This window comes from Symphodus melops (genome assembly GCF_947650265.1).
Source record: "Symphodus melops genome assembly, chromosome: 5".
Classification (NCBI taxonomy): domain Eukaryota; kingdom Metazoa; phylum Chordata; class Actinopteri; order Labriformes; family Labridae; genus Symphodus; species Symphodus melops.
The window spans coordinates 4,240,538-4,262,423 of NC_136695.1; the positions used below are offsets into that span (position 1 = coordinate 4,240,538).

The 21,886-nt window shown below is 42.1% G+C and overlaps 1 protein-coding gene across 3 annotated transcripts in view; it reads right to left on the reverse strand.

Moving 5' to 3' along the window:
- Positions 1-21,886, reverse strand: part of LOC306824191 (TGF-beta receptor type-2-like) — a 76,994-nt gene that overhangs the window by 23,105 nt on the left and 32,003 nt on the right. Inside the window, exons 1-3 of one of the 3 annotated variants that reach the window (XM_079344224.1) lie at positions 11,781-12,024; positions 1,898-2,042; positions 1,600-1,790 (exon numbers count right to left, since the gene is read on the reverse strand). In XM_079344224.1, the coding sequence (XP_079200350.1) occupies positions 1,600-1,790; positions 1,898-2,042; positions 11,781-11,865 (421 nt within the window). In that variant the 5' untranslated portion in view covers positions 11,866-12,024. Of the gene's footprint in view, positions 1-1,599; positions 1,791-1,897; positions 2,043-11,780; positions 12,025-21,886 lie in introns of those variants that run through there. The other 2 variants (XM_079344225.1, XM_079344226.1) reach the window with 2 other exon arrangements.

A 21,886-nucleotide genomic window follows, 5' to 3' on the forward strand; every position in this document is an offset into this window, starting at 1 on the left:
TGCACATTACCCTTCAACAGCTTCAGGTTTCTCTATGCAAACTGTCCTAAATAGAGAACATATTTCTACTTTTAATTAGACTTTCAGTCATTTTACAACGCAAAGGACTTCAGGAAGAACATGAACGGGGAGTGCAAAACATACATTCACCCTTTGAGAACAGACACCTTACATACATTCACTGTCCGTGCAGAGGATGAAGGTATTTTTTCAGATCTGGATTAAAAAAATAAAATAATAGTAATAAGTAATTTGGGTCCTCTCTGAGTGATCTGTAGATGGTATTTAGTTGTAGATTTCATATATAAAGTTAGATAGATAGATAGATAGATAGATACTTTTGTCTATATAGTTTGTCTATTAGCAAGCATAATCAGGTAAGAGATGAACATAAGACCAGCTGCATTAGCGAAAACAATGAATATCTATAGAAACGCATGTAATTATGCACCTCGTCTAGCTAACCAGCTTGTATAATAACGGTAAATTACAGAACTGACGATGTGGCGGATGGTTGAGTTTTCCATTGTGTCATCAGGTTGTTGACGTGAAAGATGTCTATTATGTGAAATCTAAATATTTCTAAGGTGGCCTTGTTGAGGTTCCTTCATTAGCAGCTGTCTGATGTTCTTTTAATCCAACTCTGAAAGCGGCTTTCACATTCAGCGGGCAGCGGCAGACGATGAGATGCCACCGCAAACCACAAACCAGCCGTAGGAATTTGTCTTTAAGTGGCAAGATGCAAATAAGTCGGGTGAAGAGAGTTTCAGTTTCAGTGAATTCAGGGTGCAAGGAGGATGTGTTCCAACCTGAGGCTTGAAACAGCTCCACGAGCTGTGTGATTAAACATTTGACCTCCCATATAAGTTTTGAGTTTATGTGTACAGCAGATACATACGGACATCTCCCCTGTCCTGAAAACACGAGTGAATGACTGGCAGGCTGAGTCTACCTCTCTGTCGCTCACAACAGAGGTGTTCTGTGTGGATGGAGCCTGCTCACCATGTGCTGGAGATGTTTCTGATTTGAGTTAAACACAGACAGGAAACCATATGTCTGAGCTCTCCAGCGTGTCAGGCCTGCACTAACCCCACCACACACGTATGTGCACACACACACACACACACACACACACACACACACATTCAGAGGCTGAGACAGACTCTTCTTCTCAGCAGCACGAGAGGCAGCAGACGAACACACGAAGCGCTCCCAGCAGAGTCGGTGACCACACTGAGGATTCCCCCAATGCTCTTTACATGTGACACTAACACCGCATTTCCACTTCCTGTTTGTTGACGACGGCGCGCAGGACAGCAGTGACAGCAGTGACAGTAATGAGACCTTAAAACACCCACAACTTCTGAAAAAAAGCATGCGTACAGTGATGCATGCCAAAATACACAGGCAGTCTGCGGTTGGAGAGAAAGTTAGAGATGAAGAAGGCAGAGGAGGAGGAAAGCGTAGGAGGAGATGACAACAGAGTAATAATAATTCAGCGATGAATGAAAGAGAGTAAAAAGAACGAAGAAAAACATAAAAAAGTACATGGTCACGGATAGGTGGATGAAATATGAAGATGGCTTGTCATATACTCACTGGGGGAGAACAGCAGCTTGTTGTTACACTCTTCTTCAGAGCAGGAGCAGATGTGAGCCATCCCGCTCGTTGTGTTCTTCTCCTTCATCACACAGGTGGAGCTGTTGTAGTCGTCCAGCATGATGCCATACAGCGACTTGGACGGGTCGTGACACAGAGTTTCTATGGAGAAGTCTGTCTCATTCCTTCTCCTAAAATGTGCAAAACAGAACAAAAGAGCAGAGGCTGTAAATTATTCAAATATCCACAATGAGACTGTTTGTTATAGTCGATCGAATAGAAACCAGTAGGTACCTACCAGATAGCCACACAGACCTCGTTGGCTTCCATGCAGATGGATGTGATGGAGCAGTTGGTGTTGCAGGTCCCCGTACCCGTACAGGAGGACAGCTCCAGGTCACAGAACTTACAGAGCTGACTCATGGGGTAAAGAGGGAGCATACCTGCAGAACACACAGACGGGTATCAGCCTCACGTGTCAGACAGGTACTGCAAGGTTATCTCAGTGAAAGTGTCAGACACAGTTCTTGCAGAATCAAAGTCAAATTTTAAAACCCGTGGTGATCACGCATTTCAAGTTCTCGCACCGAAGCTGTGGAATTCGCTTCCTCTAAACTTGAGACCGGTCGACTCCTGTGAAATTTCTATGAGGCAGTTTTAAACACTTCTATTCAGATGTTTTATTCTACTCTTCTATCTATTTTACATATTGTATGTTTGTTTTTGCTGTTTCTGTTTTTAACTGTTAATCGTCTCTTATTGTTGTAAAGCACTTTGTGATCCTTATCTGTGAAAGGTGCTCTATAAATAAACATTACTTACTGACTTACTTACTTCATCCTGGGACTCAGAGGGGAAAAAAATGTTGATTTGGATGAATAAATTATGTGACGAATATTTATGTAAATGTTTTAAATTTGACTGAACTGTGTATCAGTATGTATTCTTGTGACTTTCTTTCTTTGACATGCTTCAGTAAAAATGGCCACCAGAAAGAAAGGTTGGTTTGTTGAACAGCAAATATCAAACACTCGTGAAATTGGTCGACAATATTGATGCTTTGTGATGTTTATGATTTAAATCCCTCCACCAACTCAGCCTCCTTCAACGAAAACTCTGGTGTAGTTTCACAATTTTATAAGAAGGTTTTTAAGCAAAAAACCCCCCCCCAAAAAAACAAACAGGAAGTCTTCTGTCGAGCATGAAAATGTCTGATTTAAATCATTATAACATCAGCCACAGGACCAATCCACATGCATCTCTTTTTTAAAGTTTTATTTTGGGGCTTTTTTTTATATCTGTATTTTAGAGATGAGACGGTGGATAAAGTCAGGAAACAGAGAGAGATGACATGCGACAAAGAAATCAGGGCCTCTCACTCGGAGGACTGTAAACTCTACACTCCTAAAACCACTGCATGTTGATGACTATACTTTTATTAGTTTCAGAAATGAAACATTTCTAGTTACTTTAAAAGCACCCATACACCTGACACCCCCGCACCCCCCCTCCGCCCCTCCCTCCGCCCTCTCTGGAAATGCCCCTGTTTGTATTCCAGTAGTTTGTTGGTGTGACTGTCATTTGTTTTACAAGAAGGTAAACACACCATGCAGTCATTGAGGTTGAGGGAATCGTTGTGCCAGATACCTTAAACATAAAACAGCGTCAGGACCATTGAACCTGGTGTTTCCTACTTTCAAAACAGACAACCACAAATGAGAAAAAAAACCATGCGCTCGGCTGCACTGCATGTACCAAGATCAGCCAACTCAAACATACTGTGAGGGAGACCAACAGGGCAGCAGTACCACACTGAACGATCAACAGAGGCAACCACAGCAGAATATACAGGAAGCCAAACTTTAAAGAAATGTCTGACATCAAAACACTTTAGATATATAACCCCAATCTGTTGTACATGCTGTGGGGTTTTTCTGTTTATCTGTAAGATGTGAAGTCAAATCCATCCAACAATTGATTCTTTTCCAACCACACGACCAACACAGCTTATTCTAAACACAGACTGAGAAGACTTGACCTGACCTTGTTTCCAGTTCAGTGTGGTTGCTGTCATGTGTCAGATTGGTTATGTCTGAAATCAGTCATTAATGATCCTTAGCCCTACATTTAAGCTAAAACGGTTCCATATCTTCACCTGGCTGGTTTAAAGGTATGCATGAGATACAGTGGCGTGCTGCCTCGGCCGGTACTATAATCAGTACAATCTTATCCCTGTCATTCAGCTTAGCAGGACCTGAGCAGCCTCCACTGCTCTGATCTCTCTCTGATCTGTGAACCTGTTCAAACCTGTGCTGGTTTGAAAACAAGACGAGGTAAGAAACCCATGACAGCCAGATGAACTCATGTCATGGCTTAACTTTCCTTTAGAAGATCTATTTTTGATTCGAATAAGAAAGAGTGTTGATATGATACACTGTGTGTGTCGCCGTCGAAACAGCATCGAACACCTGCGGCAAATTGTTCAACCTTTACTCAAGCACAGGGCGACCATACGCAGCGTTTAGGTAAGACTTGGGAGGATGTTGTGGAGGAAGTGGTTGTACTGGTGAGTGTCGCGCGTGTTCTGTAACATGTAGATGATTAGTGCTTACATGTTAATGGTTCAGGGACCTGTTGCACCAGCTCTGTATACATCCTACATGTTTTGGTTTCACCAGTGAGAAGTTGAGTTCTGAAATAACCAGCAAGTTAATAACAACAACAACAGTGATGTCAAGTTCTGAAATCATCAGCTTGATATACAACATGTATTGTATTTTTATCAATAATGAAAAAAAAAGACTCTGTAGAAAGCGGGGGTACAAATCAAAGTGATCTTAAATCATTCAAAGGGATGTAATCAATCGCCCAAAAGTATGCCGACACGAAACAGCCGGCAAAAATGTCGACTCGTCCTCAACCATCATCATCGTCCCAGGGCTGCAAGCCATTCATCCACAACTCTTCAGTAGAGCTTTTCTCCACATTCAGATGCAAAACCAGAACCACCTGCACAGATCAGGACATCTTTGTGGATAGGGTGCTAAAAGGGGGCAGATCTGCGCAATCCATGTTGATATTAGCTGGTGAAATCCATTCATAGTGGATCTAGAGTTGTCAGATCTCCCAAGACAGACAAGAAACCAGTTCTATGGAAACTAGTCTAAAAGGATAAAAGGATACAAAACCAGGTGAAGGGGAGTCGAGGATGGATCCTGCATAAGTGTTTAGCTTTGCTTTTTGAATTTGTGTTTTGGAGAGAGAGAGAGAGAGAGAGAGAGAGAGAGAGAGAGAGAGAGAAAGAGAGAGAGAGAGAAACAAGTGGGATTCATAGAGGGAGCAAGGTAAGCCTAAATAAACGACACGATAGAAAAAAATGCAACCCAAGCATGAGAATATATATATATTTTTTTAAAGATTTGTTTTTGGCCTTTTTGCCTTTATTGTAAAGGGAGGAAAGTGGATAGAGTCGGAAAGGGGGGAGAGAGTGGGGAGAGACATGCGGGAAATGGGCCACAGGCCGGACGCGAACCCGGGCCGCCCGCGCGCGAGGACTGAGCCTCAATACATGGGGTCGCGCGCACTGCCGCTGCGCCACCGGCGACCCCGCATGAGAATATTTGAAAGTGACTTTACGTATTTAGAAAGATTAGTAGCTTATGAGAAGTGGCTTATAATGAGCGGACTTTGCAACACTCGATCTTGCACTTGAGTTTTATAACTGTGCAGTTGCACTTAGAGACCTTTGGCGGTGCTAAAGCGCACCAAACTGAATTCCTCAAAATCAATAAACCTGTAAAAATGGATGCGAAGCCAATAACTGGAATCTAAGTGTGAGCTAATGGTAGCTACTGCCTCCTACTGACTGAGCATACGTCAGTCGGAAGTACTGCTTAACTGTACGGCCATAAATTACTTTGACGACCCCTTTCGTTAACATCACTGGTGTCAAACAGTTCAGATCTGGGCCAGAGGTGCAGCTACAGTGCTGAGTGTAGACTTCAGAAACTAAGTGAATAAAGAGAGAGAGAATGTCTGATAAGACAGCAAGCCACTTCACTTTGATGAAAAAGGCAACAACAACCCTCACACGTTTGAAATCTTAAACACAGACTAAACAACTGCATGCAGTGCAGTCTCTGCTATCCTTCAATCTCCTGACCTGGCATCACGTCTGCAGAGATAAACTGACAAAACCCGACCAGAGGAGGACTCGTATGAATTCCCAGCCCTCTCCACTGACTCTCCTTTACCAGTGTGTGTCATATTGGCTGGGTGGGTGTGTTAGCCTGCAGAGGTTGGGTTATTCATTTAATAGGGAAACACAGTTGATAGACTTTCAAGACACATTCCGTCACACAGAGTCTGGAGTTCAGGGCAGGACCGAGAGCGTGAAATAGCAGAGCGCTAACACCCACTCAAAACCTCCGAGACAAATAAAACCTGCTGATTTAGTGCGCAGAGTAAGGGGGGGGTAGAGTTACAGTCTGTAAGCAGTGAGTGTCGTAAGTCTTTTATGGTGTTGATTAAACTTTATTGAACCATTCTGCAGCACTGATTACGAATCAAGATCTCATTAACTTACGGTTTTTGCAAGAATAGCTCATTAAACCCAGACAAACTGTAAACAAGAACTGATATTGGCGGCTTAAGGAAATACGCTCTGATAAACAGGCTGCTTTTGATTTTGTTGTGTCATATATAATAGCCTCTGCTTTCATCTTCGTCGACTTAATTTGGACCTTTTGCCCTCCACCACAGAGATACAGATGGATTTATTAAGTAAGCGAAGCAAAGGCACACTTTAACACGACACTCAAAGTCCCCGTTGACACACGGTGGTGGATATATGGTCAGATAATAACACTGTTGATAGACACTTAGATAGTCAGAGGCTGCAGCTGTACTTTGAAGCTCCAGCAGATCGTGTGGCGGCACATACTAGAAGCATAACCGTGCAGGCAGGTTTGCTGTGATATGTGGGTCACGGTTACAGCTGCTTAAGCACTTTTCTCTTTTTACTTCACTTTTTCCTGTGCAGGAATTAAAGTATGAAAACACAAGTGACCTGAGCGTGTCGCAGGAAGGCAGCGGAGGAGAGTGTGGACTGTCATTAACCTGCTCTCAACGGTTCCTGGAGGGGCTGTAACTGAAATGTGAGATATCCTCGTGCTCCTGTTATTGCAGGAGGGAAACGATTTTACTGTGACCTGCTCCCATTCACACAAAGAAAAACCTTTACAGACATCAATGATCACTTTGTTTCAAAGAAAGTGGTTTCCTGAATTGACGTAATGCGAGTTTATAGATCCTTAAAGTTATATTAATTATATAGTGGAAAAAAAATACAAATATGATTTTATTATTAAACTTCCTGTTCCTCCCTCCACAGAGGATGTGAGCTCAGATTGGATGGGAGGACAAACAGGAAACTTAGCTGCAGTTGATCACTCATATAGAGGACAGACTTCCCCATACTGCTCCAACATGACAGGAAAAAGTGAAAAATCTGCACACAAGGCAGCGGCACTCAAAGATCCCAGCGACACACATTTTCTCAATCAGCTTCACACTGTGAGTGATCAATGTTCAGTAAATGTTCAGCCAAAGATCAAATAGTTTGGATTTTTTTTTTCTTGCATGAAACACTACAGTATGGGTTTGATTCACAAGAGGATTGTGCAGCTTTAGTGCATGCAACCCTTTTGAAAAATAGAGCCAATAGGACATTGTCTAGATCATTAAGCGCAAGCAAAAGGTTCAATGCACAGAGATCATGTGCACACACTTTGTCCTTGTGTTGAGATCGGTATCGAACCTTTTCTTAAAAAAAAAGAAAAAGAAAGACCCGTGTTCTTACAACCGCTGCTTTTAGATCTTATTTTATGCTCAGGTTTTAAACTTTCCCTGGTTTTAATATTCTGACTGTTTACTATTGTTTTATGGTATTTAGCACTTTGAGATGTTCCTTTAAATGTAAGGTGCGTTATAAATATAATGTATTATTATTGATCAGAATCGGGTTTTATTGCTAATTACATTTACACGTACAAGGAAGTTGACTGAGGTGTATAGATGCAAAAAACAGTTAAGAAAGGAAATAAAACATAACGATGGTCCGGGTTGTTACAAAGGACGACATCATTTATCTTTACTGGATGAACTGATCTAACTCCTGGGATAATACTATGTTAAAGATGTTAAAAGTTGTATCAGATTTTTAAAAGCTGTGTCCCCTGCCCGTCCAGCTCGTGGATGTAATTGATCCTCGTCACACCTCCAATACAGCAGAGAGAGGAAATGCTGCTGGCTCGACTCCACATTCAGATGCAAAACCAGAGCCAACACGCAGAGAAGTGAAACACTTCAGTCTGCTCTTAGATTGTCACAATTCCTCTCTCAATGGATTTCTTGTTCGCTAAATCCTGCTCCTCTTTACATGCAGGCCAACTCAGAGGTCTGAGCACACAGCTGATCACCGGCAGCCAAGTCCGTACTGTAACCACCCAAGTCGATCCTGCACTCATCCTTCTCGTTATAGACGCTGTCAGCCTATCACTGAGCTGGAAAAGGCTTCACCTTTCTGTCTCTGTGCTCAGGTTCTGCCTCTGCATCTGTCTGCTTGTCTCTTGTTTTAGCATCGCTCTATCAAGGTGAGTTTTTGTTTAGACGTTATCTTTTTATTTAGAGATTTCTCTTATTATATCCAGCACCAGCTCTCAGTATATATTAGTATTAGTAGTATATTAAGGACAGGTCGGGATTTGAATTGATCACATAGGGGGAATATGTGTTTCCGGGTTTCCACACACAGACAGTTTAAATCTCTCTGTGAGGCAGATTCATCCAAATCTAACTCTGAATCCTTCAACTGAAAAGGAGATGAAGCATATATATATTTAAAAAAAAGAATAGAAAATATCTCAGAGGGAAAAAAAAGAAACTTCTCTGGCTCTGATCCTGTCACTGAAACGAAGGGAGACAACTGGCATACGGCTGCGCAGGGCTACATAACTGTCCCAGCAGGCGGCTCAGCTTCCTCCCCCTGCTCCTGAAAGTTATCCTCCCACCTATAAAGCTCCCCTCCTAATCCCCCTCTTTCCAACTTGGCTGTAATCCTCTCATTCCTCCCATCTTTACTTCCCTCGCTTTCTCTGCTACCTCCGCCTCCTTCTTCCCTTTGACCCGGAGAGTCGGCGAGGCAAGTCAAGAGGGGAAGTCGACTAATATGGTAAAAATCAAAGTGAGACACTCCGGGGGTTAAAGTGGATGACCTCCTCTCTCCGCTCCTCTTTTGCACACTGAGGCCCAGGATAGTCAGTGTAAACACAGGAGGTATCAGGACTGCAGGACTGTACAGGCCCACACACACACACTCCACTGAGGGGTACTCGTCAGGGGCACAACATGCGTCTTACATACACTGGATTCCCAATGAAACAACACAATCCTCTGTGTCCAAGACAAATACGGATCTATTTCCCCTGTAAAGCAGCCTCCTGTCCCCCTTTCAGCCCGGACTTATTCTATTTTTTTTGGCACCTCAGGATCATATCTTATGTCGGGCACAATCTCTGCTCAGCACAAGGACTTGGAAATGTGAAGATTCTCTGGAAAGGAAGGAAGAAGGAACCTTCCTGTGACAGCCCGCCGAGCGGATGGTTATTCACATCAATGGAAAGCAAACAAAGAAGGAAGAGATAGAAACAACACTGAGTCCAGGCCTGGTGTTTGTGTAACCACAAAGTCAAGCTGCTCTGGTTCTGGGAGAGTAGTGAGCAGCTTCCTCCAGGCCGAGGTGTTTTGGAGACATCGGAATAAGAGGCATCGTGTGTTCGTGTGTTGTGTAGTGGTTGGTCGCAATGTGTGAGTGTGTGTTAGTTTGCATGTTCGAGGTGTGACACACACACAGTGCAGCGTGGTGTGTGTGAGATATCCAGGTTGGGACGAGCAAGAACAAACAGAAAGTAATGACACTGTTAACACAGCCCACCTGTCAACAAGTGGGGAAGTTCCTGCGGTTAACTGGTACTGTACGGGAGGTTTTACGGTATGACAGATGGAAAGTTGCCAAGGCTGTTAAATGGCAAGGCTGTTAATGTGCGGAGGAGAGAAAGTGCCACCAAACACGTTTAGAGTGAGAACAAAACACTGAGTGATCCGACTTCTCACATGTGCAGCGAAGACTTTTTTTTTTACAGAGATTTAAATATGTAAGACGACATGTTTCCGTCGCTGTGTGACATGATGCACAAAACGCCTACATCAGGCTTCCTTTGGTTTGATGCTTCACTCACTCACTAAACAAGTGAGAGATACTGGATGAGCTGATCTCACTTAAAGAAACCTTAAAAGGAGTCTCAATGATACGTCACAAGTTACAAGAGCACAACTGCAAACCTCAAGACAGTTACCCTTTAGTCAAACATCCCCATGTGTCCAGTTTGAATAAGAAGAGTTTTTTAAAGCTTAGAAACCCAACCGTTATTGATGTTATTAAGTTTAGGTTTTTATTGACTGAGCCTCAGTTTGCTGTTTGCACAGGCTGACACGCTGCTGAAGACAGATTAAAGCTACCTGAATAAGTTAATTGTGTTGCATCTAGAAGATAAATTCCTAAAGTTAGGACACTCTTTAAATCTTATTATAAACAGGATGTGATGATTTGCAAAACACTGAAACCCAATATTGGATTAAAAAAAAACATCAGTGAGGGGCTTTTATGTCACAGCAAGTCCGAGTGAGCTGATGTGAGAGCGCAGCAGGATATTCTCCGGAGAATTCAGCTCGAGCCAATGGGAGGGGGAGTGACGTTTATATACTGTGACTGCTGCACGGTGCACAGACTGTGTGCATGTGACTGCTACGACCTCTGTGCACTTAATGAAACGGCTGCATTATGTTTGTTGTTCACCAGTTTGTTGCTCTCCGCTCTTTTTTAACGGTAACAATTCTAATTATATCCTGTTATAGTTGGCTCTGTTTTTTTTTCTTACATCAGGTATTACCTCAGGAGAAACCCCGCCCCCCCTTCCCATGTGACAGGGAGCGTTTCCCCATGTCAGGATCATAGTAGTCAGCTAGGTCTGGAGAATATCAGGAGCTGTCCTTCTGAAATTATCTCGATTTGTTCAATGTATCAAATGAGAGACTTTTGTTTGTGTGGAATTTGACACCAGCAACATGTTTCAGAAACGTTTGGACAGGGTCATATTTACCACCCTGTTGTATCCCTTTCTCTTGGATCACACTGTGTTAAGTGTTTTGAGGTCTGAGGAGTCCTCTGCAGTTTCTGTTATTTGGAAAGCAGAATTCTTGTTTTATAGGACTTTATGTCTGGGTGACAAGTGAAGGTCAGTTTATCATCCTGACTCTTTTATACTGGGCAATGATGTTGTAATGGTTTGGCATCATCTTGCTGAAATAAGCAGTTGGCTGTTTGGCATACAAACCTGTATGTGTGGTTAGTATTCATAAATGCGCAGGTCAATGATGTCATCCCCATCCAAGTCAAGCTGGCATGCTGGTTTTTGAACTGTGCACTGATAATGATAATGATAGTGATCTTTGTCCTCCCAAAGAACACGTCAAAGAATAACTTTATTCTGCGTTTTGCAAATCATGACATTCTGTTTTTAGTCAGGCTGTTTAAACAGCGTCCAAACCTTTTTTTGGAATTGGGGTTTTAATATTAAATATATATAACAAATAATTAAAGGTACTGTGAGAAACATTACACTGGAGGTTGTTGGTCTTTACATGATCATATTTGGCAAATTACTTTGCAGTGATTAAAAATAAAAGTTTTACCAGCTCTTATAGCTCGTTATGTTGCCTTGTAAAGTTGACCTTTTTCTCTGGTACTCTATCTGTTCGCAAGTGCTGCATCAAACCAGGCGTCACGGTGACCACATGTAAGAGAACCAAACAGTATACGCGCACAGCTGAGCGGTGTGTCTGCCGCTGACTGAGTCACCTGTTGCGCCTGGCTGTCCTCGGCTCTTCGGAGAGCCATGCGTAACGGGCAGGAGGGGAAGTTTCCCAGGATCCTTCCAGTCCAAGAGTCCAAGTTTAGTTGGACTCCGGGACGGGACGGGACTGACATGGAGCGAGGAGCGTCGTGACTCCACAGCAACGAGCACACAAGAGTGTTAATCAAGTTTACAACATGCGTGACTTACCGGCAGTCCCGGGCTGCAGCAACACGGAGAAGAAACATATCGATAAAGCTCCATGTAAAGAGAAAGAACAGCGCTGTCCCGCCATGTTTCCGTGTCCTCTGCCCAAACACTCTCATTCACGTTAAACGGGGAGTAAATGACAGTTTAGAAGAGGAGGGAGTTCAGTGTGTTTCCTCGTCGGTGCGCTCCAACCCGCTCAGCAGCTGGAGAGTCAAGCTGGCGAACCATCAACACACACACCCACTCTCTCTCTCTCATTCTCTCTCTCTCTCTCTCTCTCTCACACACACACACACACACACCCACTCTCTCTCTCTCATTCTCTCTCTCTCTCTCTCTCACACACACACACACTGTTCTGACAGGAAACCGGAGGAGGGAGAAAGGAATCGCTCTCTCTCTCTCTCTCTCTCTCTCTCTCTCTCTCTCTCTCTCTCTCTCTCTCTCTCTCTCTCTCTCTCTCTCTCTCTCTCTCTCTGTGTGTGTTTGTGTAATTACTTATGTAAACAGTGGAAATGGAAACAGTAAACAGCTCTGTATACATTGACATAAACTCTGCCATGAAATGTAGACATCGAGCTTTCTGGAATACTGTAGAGGATTTTCAGAAACATAACAGAGTCCCAGACACCTGAAGAGCATTTCACATAGAAGTCAAAACATTATAAAAGTTTCCCAATATAAAAGAGAAAGTTAGAAAACATCAGCACTGTCACACTCATTCTAACACAAACCATAAAACACAACAGCCTTCAAATACTGTCAACCTGATGGGTTTAAAGTCCCAATCTGCTTTATTTATCTGTCAGGAGCTTCAGTGCTCTTACAGCCAGTCAATGAAACAGAACTAGAGATAATACAGAGCCAATCACAAGACAGAACGCCCCAACACACCCGAACGCCCAAGTGCACAGTGAGTCATCAGACATTCAAAACTTTCTACAGGAAGAGGAAAAAGTTGTTTTCAACCAAATACACAGATGACGCTTTATTGACATGCAGTTTATTTAACAGGTGACCGAAGATGAACGAACATTTAAAGAACGTTGGATGTTTTCATTTCAATTTAAATCAGGCTTCGCTTCAGAATATGCAACAACATGCCTTTGATTATTTTATTATAAAACTCAACATTATACAACCCAACTGTCCTTAAAATGAATAACTGAATGGTTTGCAAACATTGAAACCATATATTTCATTTGAAAACAGCATCAAAGCGGCATTTCAAGAGGTACCAGTGGCCTAGTGGTTCGTGTGTGCCGACGTGTACAGAGGCTGTGGTCCTCTCAAAGCAGAGAGGCTGGTACTGAAGCCGACCTGTCATGTCAGCTCCCACTCTCTCCCTGATTTCTGACTCTATTTACTGTCCTATACTGTAAACAAATGACCCAAAATAAACCTTTATATGAAAAAAGATCATTTTATATTTCTTTTTTTTTTGGCATGTTTTAAAAGAAAAGTGACAACAAAAGACGAGGACATTTGTAACACCTGATTGAATATCTCTCTGTGAATAAGTTTCCCTGGCAGCAGGTTGGTAATGTGACGGAGTATATTCATCTGGATTTAAGCTAACATGGGTTGCACATGGGAGCAGAGCTGGTTGTCTCAAGCGGAGGGTTTGGCCTTTTCATCCTCAGTCGTCACCTGCCACGTGGGCGATCTGTCCTTTTCTCCCGCTGCTTCATCACTGACATATCAATGTGTGTGAATGGGGTTTGTTATTTCTGGTGACCTGCACATCTCGAGTCCATTAACCATTTCACGTTGACATTTCTGTATAACATTCACTGACAACAAGACAACAATCAGCTTACATAAAACATGGCTGACATGAGTTATTACTGTAAGTTATCCAGTCAAACCCTTCACTTTATGAATCTGGTCAAACGTTGTCTCTCTTTTGTTCTGTATTTATTAGTTTATTATCTAGAAACCATCACATTTAAAGTTTTCTTCTTTAATGTCACTGTTGAAAGTCTAAAGGATTTTTATAATCGGTCTGATCGTCCTTTCATGAGGATGACAGTCACTACCTATCTTTGTGTGTGTGTGTGTGCGTGCGTGTGTGTGTGTGTGTGTTATTGAGGAGCTTGCTGACTGATGAGTGACCGTGCTGGCAGTGATCTCAGATGTATTTGGATGGCAGAACAGTAACTTGGTGACAGAGAGATGATAAAGCTGAGACTGTCTGTCTGGTTATGTTGTGAGGCAGCAGGTCTGGACATGCAGCTCTGTACCAGCACTGGAACTGAGCCACACGCTCTCGACTCTCTCAGCCCCATGTCGACCCCTTACCCTCACCGGTCCTCTCGGGGCCTCGCTCCCTCAGCCACAGATCAGGGCCAGCAGGTCGACCCTGTGTTTCTGATTTGGGTCCCACATGACAGGCTTAGTAGGAGACAGGCTTAGTAGGAGATGTTTTGAAGCCTGGGACAACACATCAACGGAGCTTGGCTTTATGTTTAAACAATAAATACTTGTTTTAATATGTAGCAACAAGGAGGAGCATTCTGCTGTTTACAAGCGGTCTGTTTTTTGGTATCGGAAACAGCAGTTTTTAATTCAAATCAAATAGAGTTTCTTTGATTCGATTTATCTTTTAAACTGATATATTTGCTGTTGGTTCCTCATTTTGTCTGACAGTATTCTTATGACATCTGGGCTTTTGTTACTGTATGCCTTTATCATTCAATTTCGCTTGAGCACAAAGGGCAATTATTTACCCATCTAAATAGTATAACATCCCGTGCAGGAACACAAAGCAAATTTAAAAGTCCTACCCTCTCCAGGAACTGTGTCTGGATTCATTTTACTTCAACCTCTGGATGCTTGAGACGGACTTCTGCCAAGTTGCAAGAACTGCTGTCTCGGTGAGTCTACTTTTGGACCAGGACGCACACTAACTGCAGGCCATCCTCTTTAGCACAGTGTTGTTGGTGGGAGCTTTGCTGTCAAGTAAGTCACATGACACCAGTGAAGAGCAGTCTATCGCTGTATGAACCCAAAACACACTGTTGAATGAAGCCTACAATAAACAGAGAAAAGAGTGCCCAGATAACGTACTCATTTTACAGATTAGTTTTTTTTTCACTTCAGGGTCACTTAGATTTTAAAACCCAACATGTGCATGTGTTGACATGTTACATGATTCAAACACATCTGCATGGATTATGATTGTGCATAATGCTACTCTGGCCCAGCTTCATCCTATGAAGATAATCAGTTTCTTCTGCAGCTGCACAAAAATGTAGTTTTCCACAAACGTCACTTAAAGCAACAACATTATGTAACTTTACAATTCGAAATTCACCTGTTGTCTAAGTGTATTGAGTTTCACACTATGAGAACGTTATTGTTATTGCTAGCTTTAGAGATTTTATTCCCCTCATTAAGTCAAACTCATTTATCAAACCCTCATGGCTCTCGTCTTGTTTTCAAGAAGTGAAAATAACACTAAACCGTCTTCACGGCTTGATCACTCTAAGAGGGGAGTTTCAGACATTTTTGTCTCATATGGCACATTTCCGTAATTAATAGAAAAATAAACGCGTCGGACGAAGTGTGCAATATTTTTTTTTTAAAGGATTACGGATCTGAAAACCACATCCGGAAAAAAAAACGAAAAAAAAACGGAGGCAGTGTGCAAAGACTTTTAAGTGTTCACTATGTTGGGAAAACTCTTAGGGCTTTACTTTTCCCTCAGCAGGCCACTTTGTCTTGGCCCTACTCTGGGACAACAACATATCGACTCCACTGATAGATACATGGTGAATTTAGATGTTGTTACATCACAGTTGAGATCATTTTAAGCAGCAGATGTTGAAAGATTATCCAGCTGACACAGCTATAAGTAATGGCTTTAGAATTTGATATTCTAGCTCAGTTTTCCTTTGGTGACATTGTGGTGTGTGTTATGCAATAAAATAACTGTGCTGAGAAAGTATTTTCAGAACAAATTTCCATTTGGCTCCTCTGCTTTTCCGATCCATGCGTCTTTCCACTCCAAGGTCTTAACAAAAGAGGAGCAACATCTTGCTGTTGTCTTCTTTTCTGCTGTTTTTCCTCACTAATCACTTTCATCTCAGAGGCCCTCATGGTCTGGTCCTGGAAGTGCACCACTCTTAGCTGTTCCTCCGTAACCAAACAGTGAATGTACAGTCGTGGTACTTTGTAATAAAGGCCGAGTTGTTTGGTGTATTGGAGATCTTGGAGTGCCATTCTGTCATCTTTCTTGTATCTTCATATTGTGTCGATGGATGTGATTAAATGTGTGGTTAGCACAAGTGGTGTACATGATGGGCCCGGACTTTATGTTCTTGCTTTTTAAAACGATTTTCCGCCTTTATTTTAATAAATTCTTCTAGAAATAGGTCAGTGGATTTTAGTTTGGTAGATTGTGGAATAACATGCAGTAAAGGAGCTGCAGGTAGGATTCAAACAAGGACAAGTCTGCTTTCCAGGACTTTAGCCCGGGGCATGCACACTAACCACTAGGCCACCAGCACCCCAACTTCTTAGTTCCCACATTGATTTAAGATGCACATAATGTATCTGTTTTTCAAGGTGTAGTTGTGAGTTTCATCCATCCCAAGTGTTCCTCTTATAGACTCAGACTGTACACAGGGCTGCCTATGCTCAGAGACACAAATTTACAGACTTCATTAAATCTTTATTCGTCATCAGGACGAGTCGTTCACGATCTCATGTCCTCTCTGTGTGTATTATTTTACATACCCAAGTTCTCGGGGCCAGGAGACTTTGCCAGGGAATGATGGAAACTTGGACACAAATGGGACAGACTTTTTTCCATTTCATGTCAGATGAGTAAGCTATTATAAGAATTATCTAATTTGTATTCTAGTGGTGTCTGTTTTGTTTCTTTGGCCCCAGGAGACAGCGCTAAAAAGATACACAGTGTATTAAAGGTCAGAGTCTGGGACCAAGTCATCCATGTTGAACTCTCTGACTGATGTACTACAAGCTAATTCAATCAAATAAAACATATACAGCATAATCACATCTAGCTCACTTATATCTGGGATATGTAACTTCAATGAAAATGACAGCTATGACAAAGTCAGACCAAACAGTGCTGGAATAATTTTTCTACACCACACCAGGATCTCTACAGTGTATCTGCAAAACATTCATGATATTTTAAGATTTCCAGAATGCTTGGACAGTCGAACTTGATCTAAGCTTGGGTCCTCGTCTCCATGAATAATTTGTGTCCATTATGATAATATTTTACTCTCCAGTGTAAGTCAGGAGATTTCAGATTGTTGGACGACTCGGTACAAATACTGAGCTCCAAATGAGATCTATTAATGATATTTTACACAATCTTTAAATATAAATGATTATCATATGAGTTTTGGCTTCTCTCAGGAACTTTCGCTTTACCCAGTCCCTCTTTCCTTTTTGCTGGTCTCGTCCAATCGGCAACCGCCAGTGTTGAAAATGAAGAAGTGAAATCCCAGAAAGTAACAATAGACGGTAAATGGATGTTAGCTTGTATACTGTAGCACTGTCCTCGTCTTCTAACCACTCAAAGCGCTTTTACACTGCATGTCACACCAACCCAGTCACACCCATTCACAGACGGATGACCGTGGTTTTAAAGTAACCATCACAAGTAACTAATCCCACTTACAAACATTCATATTGAATGTTTGTATAATACATATATTTTGTATTTTATTGATTTCTCCCAGATTCTGCTCTTTCCACTGTCGTTCAAAATGGAGGCCAAAAGGCCCAAATAAATTCACACCAGGAAAGTCTTTTGGTTCGCTCTCTGTGGTCCGGACCAAATACGATGTTTTGTTTGGTACGGTTCATTTTCACGTTGCACTTTTTGCAAGAGTCCCAGAATTTGTAAACAAAACCACGTCTGAAAAGATCGTTCAGTCCTTTGACAAAAAGGTTTGGGGCGGGTTAAGGCGGTAATTGCAAAAAGAAAGTAAACAATCATGGAGATGTTGCGTGCTGCACTGTTCTGGTATTGAACAGTTTTAGCAGCAATTTAGTACGAACATATTCCATCGTGTAAAAAAATGTCAGCCTACGCGTGGGCAATCAACCGGTGTTATGATGAGCATGGCCGAGGTTATCCATGAAGTATGTGGCGCAGGGGAAAGGAGGAGAATCAGCACGCTGTTATTCAACATCTGTGAACGAGCTTGCCAAAAGCTTTCCGAACAGTTACCACAACTTTGATTTATAACAAAATGTGAAACACTTTTCTGGACTGAAACTATGTCAGTCATAGTTTCTGAGTCGGTGCTTTTCCTTCACTTGTTTTCATCTCTGGTGTCCATGTTTTCAGAGGCATTATGGGTGACATCATGACAGTGTGCTGCTTGCTTAACCGCCGACTGAGGTAAAGCAGCTGGCCAAAGGGATTTCCCACTTAAGACTGGGGGAACGGAAATGTTCTGTGGTTATGTTCTTGCTGGTATTACAAATGAAATAATTCTTTATTTTGAACTTTTTTTTTATCAGAGGATCTTGTTCCTACGTGCTCTTTGTCGTCAGGTCTCATGCTGTCTTTGGGCATGCAGGAAATAATCAACACAGACGTCACTTCCTCTGCCTGTGTGACAGCTTGTTTCCTGACCACAGTGATGCAGCAGAGGAGGGGCATTGTGAAGTACTTAACAGTACATCAAATAAACAGCCGTTCACTCCCACTGTCATCTGCAAAGGTAGAAACCAGCACACACATTTGTCACACATGATAGAAGAAACTTTAAGTGAGTCACTTCCGCCCCCTTTTCTCTCTCCCTCTTTCTCTCTTGCAACACTCACACATTCCTTAGGTTGTAATCACTGGACACCATGACAACCATGCTGTACAAGCACTGACTTACTGACCCCTGTATTAACACAACTCATGTTATCCGCTAATACAAACGCTCAAGTTCTTCAAAAAGTTAGGACACTGTCTTCTTTGCCGAGAAGAAAATACACACACATGGGAAACCATCGCGTTAGCATATGATTTTAATAAGGTTGAGAGAGCAACAGTTGACCACCTCTGTGCTTAGTATTGTGTGTGTGTAGGTGTGTGTGTGTGTGTGGGTGTGTGCGCGCGCCAGCTCCTACAAGTCCAGCAGACTCCAGTAAGGAATTTTGAAAACAGCTGTGGACATGCCCAAAAGAATTTCCACAGAAACCTACCTTATGATGGTTATATGACACACCAAAAGACACATGAATGCACACACAGGGACACACAAACACTCGGTCCATGTTAATGTTTAAAAAGCTAAGAGAATCATCGACCAGTCTCATTTTTAAGGAGCTGATTATTGACAGGGTTAAGAAAAGTCGAGCGAATGATCGCTCTGCAGGTTTATACAGTTGTTTCAGTATGAGGCGAGCAAATGAGAAGTAGGTTCATTTTGAAGACTTCAATCTAAAGTATTTAAATGTACACATCCCGAGGTGGTTAGTAAGACACATGCAAAAAGGGGTGTGGTCTTGTTCCATTCACACCACTAATTGAAAGCAGCCATGTGCACCGTGTTGAAACGCTCCCAGTGTTTGCCTGCCCACCTGTTGTCCTGCCGGTTGAAGGAAAGCTATAAGGTTGCAGCACATGGCTCCGGGCACTGAAGTTCCTCGAGATATTGAGTGATTGAATTTTATCATGTCACTAGCAATTTATCCACATCCATTCTCGACACTTAATCGAATAATCAATCTGCCACATTTCTCATGGATAACAGGAAATAGCAGACAGGATGATTTTGTTAAAGACTGCACAACAATTCAGAGTGTCCAACTACTTTCTTCAGTCTCAGCTGACATTTGTCATTGCTTGCTCATCTGTTCCCCCCCCCCCCCACCATGTTTTGCTTCTCTGTTCATTGTTCATCTTTCTATTTCAGAATACAGAGGTCATTCATTTCACACCGGCCCCACTGGAAACTCAAGACCCCTTCATCAAATCCTCACTCAGCAGTTCTAAATGCTGTGGGAAGTACCCTCCACCCCCAACCCTAATTCTTCTCCCGCCCTGTTGTATTCTTCACCAAACAGTGCTGAGGAAGGCAAATAGTTCAGTCAAATTATTCTTCTCATAGCGCTTTATGAGAAATACAATCCCACATTGAAATGGGTTGTTCCATTCCAAGCATACCTGGTAATTAAGTCATTAAGGGTTTATCCCTTTTGGACCATAATTGTGCCCAAGCTGCATTTCAATACGCCTTAGATGATCTCATATATTGTGTGTTTATGAGTTGACATTTTTTTGCCAAGGGGCATGCTGAAGAAAAGCACCACATAATGAAGGGTAAATTGTCCAGAGTGGGAAGGGATCGTCTTCTTGGGAGCAGGAATATGCTCAATTAACGGCATGCCACTAATCCAAATGTGGAATATTTCATGTAGAAAAGTTAAGAACAAAGGTTCCCCCTTAACTGAACGACATCATCCAGGTCTACACTCCCTCATGTCCACTACGCTCTGCCGATGAACAGAAAGTCTGATCCAACCTTCACAACCAGGTCCTAAGAAACATAAAATTATACATCTCAAAATATTACTCTCAATTATGGGTAAAATTAAATATGGTTGTCTTGGGACACCAACCTACTAAAATACAAACCATCCAAAGAGATCTGTCATTTATGTGATTTAGGTCTTTTTTTTTTTTTAATACTAATAACCGACTTCAACTCTTAAATGACTCTTAATGACTTAAATGACTTCAAGTATTTTTACCCACAATCCTCCCTTAAGCTTGAACAATCTGAGTTATCTGAGATGCTGCCGATGCAGCCAATCACATCACTGATCACAGCCCTTGTTTTACAAAAAGTAAAAGTGAAAGTCTGTCTGCATCAGGAGCTACATCTGGACAATTAAACTATTGCTAAACCATTTATTGTAGTTATTATTTACAATAATAATTTAAGGATGATTTTTCAACCAGACAGGCAGATATCCAGGCAGAGGCAGGAAACACTAAAATGTCCCAAGTGAGAAACATGTTGACAGGTCTGACAGCGTTGCTGTCACAAGGCAGGAATGATGCATCGTCTGGGAGCAGTGGAGGAAGTGGAAACGTGGGGTTTATCGGGGTCAGCGCTATCACAGGGACCACCCTGTCCTGCTAAACAACACGATTGTCTGGGTGGTGTTGGGACTGAAGGACAATAAGACTACACACACTGGTGGGAGGTATGAGCATAAGAAACCTGAACAGGTCCAAAGATGTTACTTCTAACATGGTCTGCATGGTCGTGCAATGGCGGCTTTAATTCCACTTCTTATGTACAGCACCACAGGTTAGCAGTGTTTTTTTTTCTTGGAAAAAGAGTGTTTCTCTGAAGTGCACCATTCAGATGCGGGGGAAAGGCTCATGGGCTGAGAGGAAGTGCAAAACCTGAAGCCGAGTCACAGGAGAACAGAAGCAGAAGAAGTGATGGAGGATAACAAATGAATATCAAGAGCATATGACAAAATAATGATAATAAAGATCGTGAACAAAAGAGCAAACTTGTTTCCATATTGAGACATGAAGGAGTGAAGCAATCTGTACTTGATGAGAATAATACAGACACACTATCTTTATATGTTTCGTGTTCACACACTGTTTGAAAGGCCTTTCTACAATGTGTTTCCTGGGAAAGCTTGGCTAATAGTAATCCTGCAGCTGTCTTTACAGAAACCCTCAAAAGTAATCCTGGGATCATCATGTCTTCCTCTGTAATTTTTTGATCAGATCTTTTTGGGATAAGAGCAAGCTAGCAATTACTGAATTACAGGAACTGATGCGTGTGAGGATGTGTTTTATTGTTTTTTTTCTGACACGCAAAGAGGGACTTGCAGTCCTCCTAAAAAAAAAAAGTATGAAGTATGAATTCTCCAGAGAATATCCTGCTTCATTCTCACATCAGCGAAATCAGACTTGCAACGAAAGAAAAAAAATACTTGAGGAGAAACTCCGGGTGAAGTCTGAGCAAAAAAATGTGACTGTTTACGTTCACATATACAGATCGAGTATTTCAGCAGTTTTCTGCAAGAACGCTATTTTTTTAAAATCTCTATTATGTACCTTCAGTTTTTTTTTCTTTTTGATAAGAGGA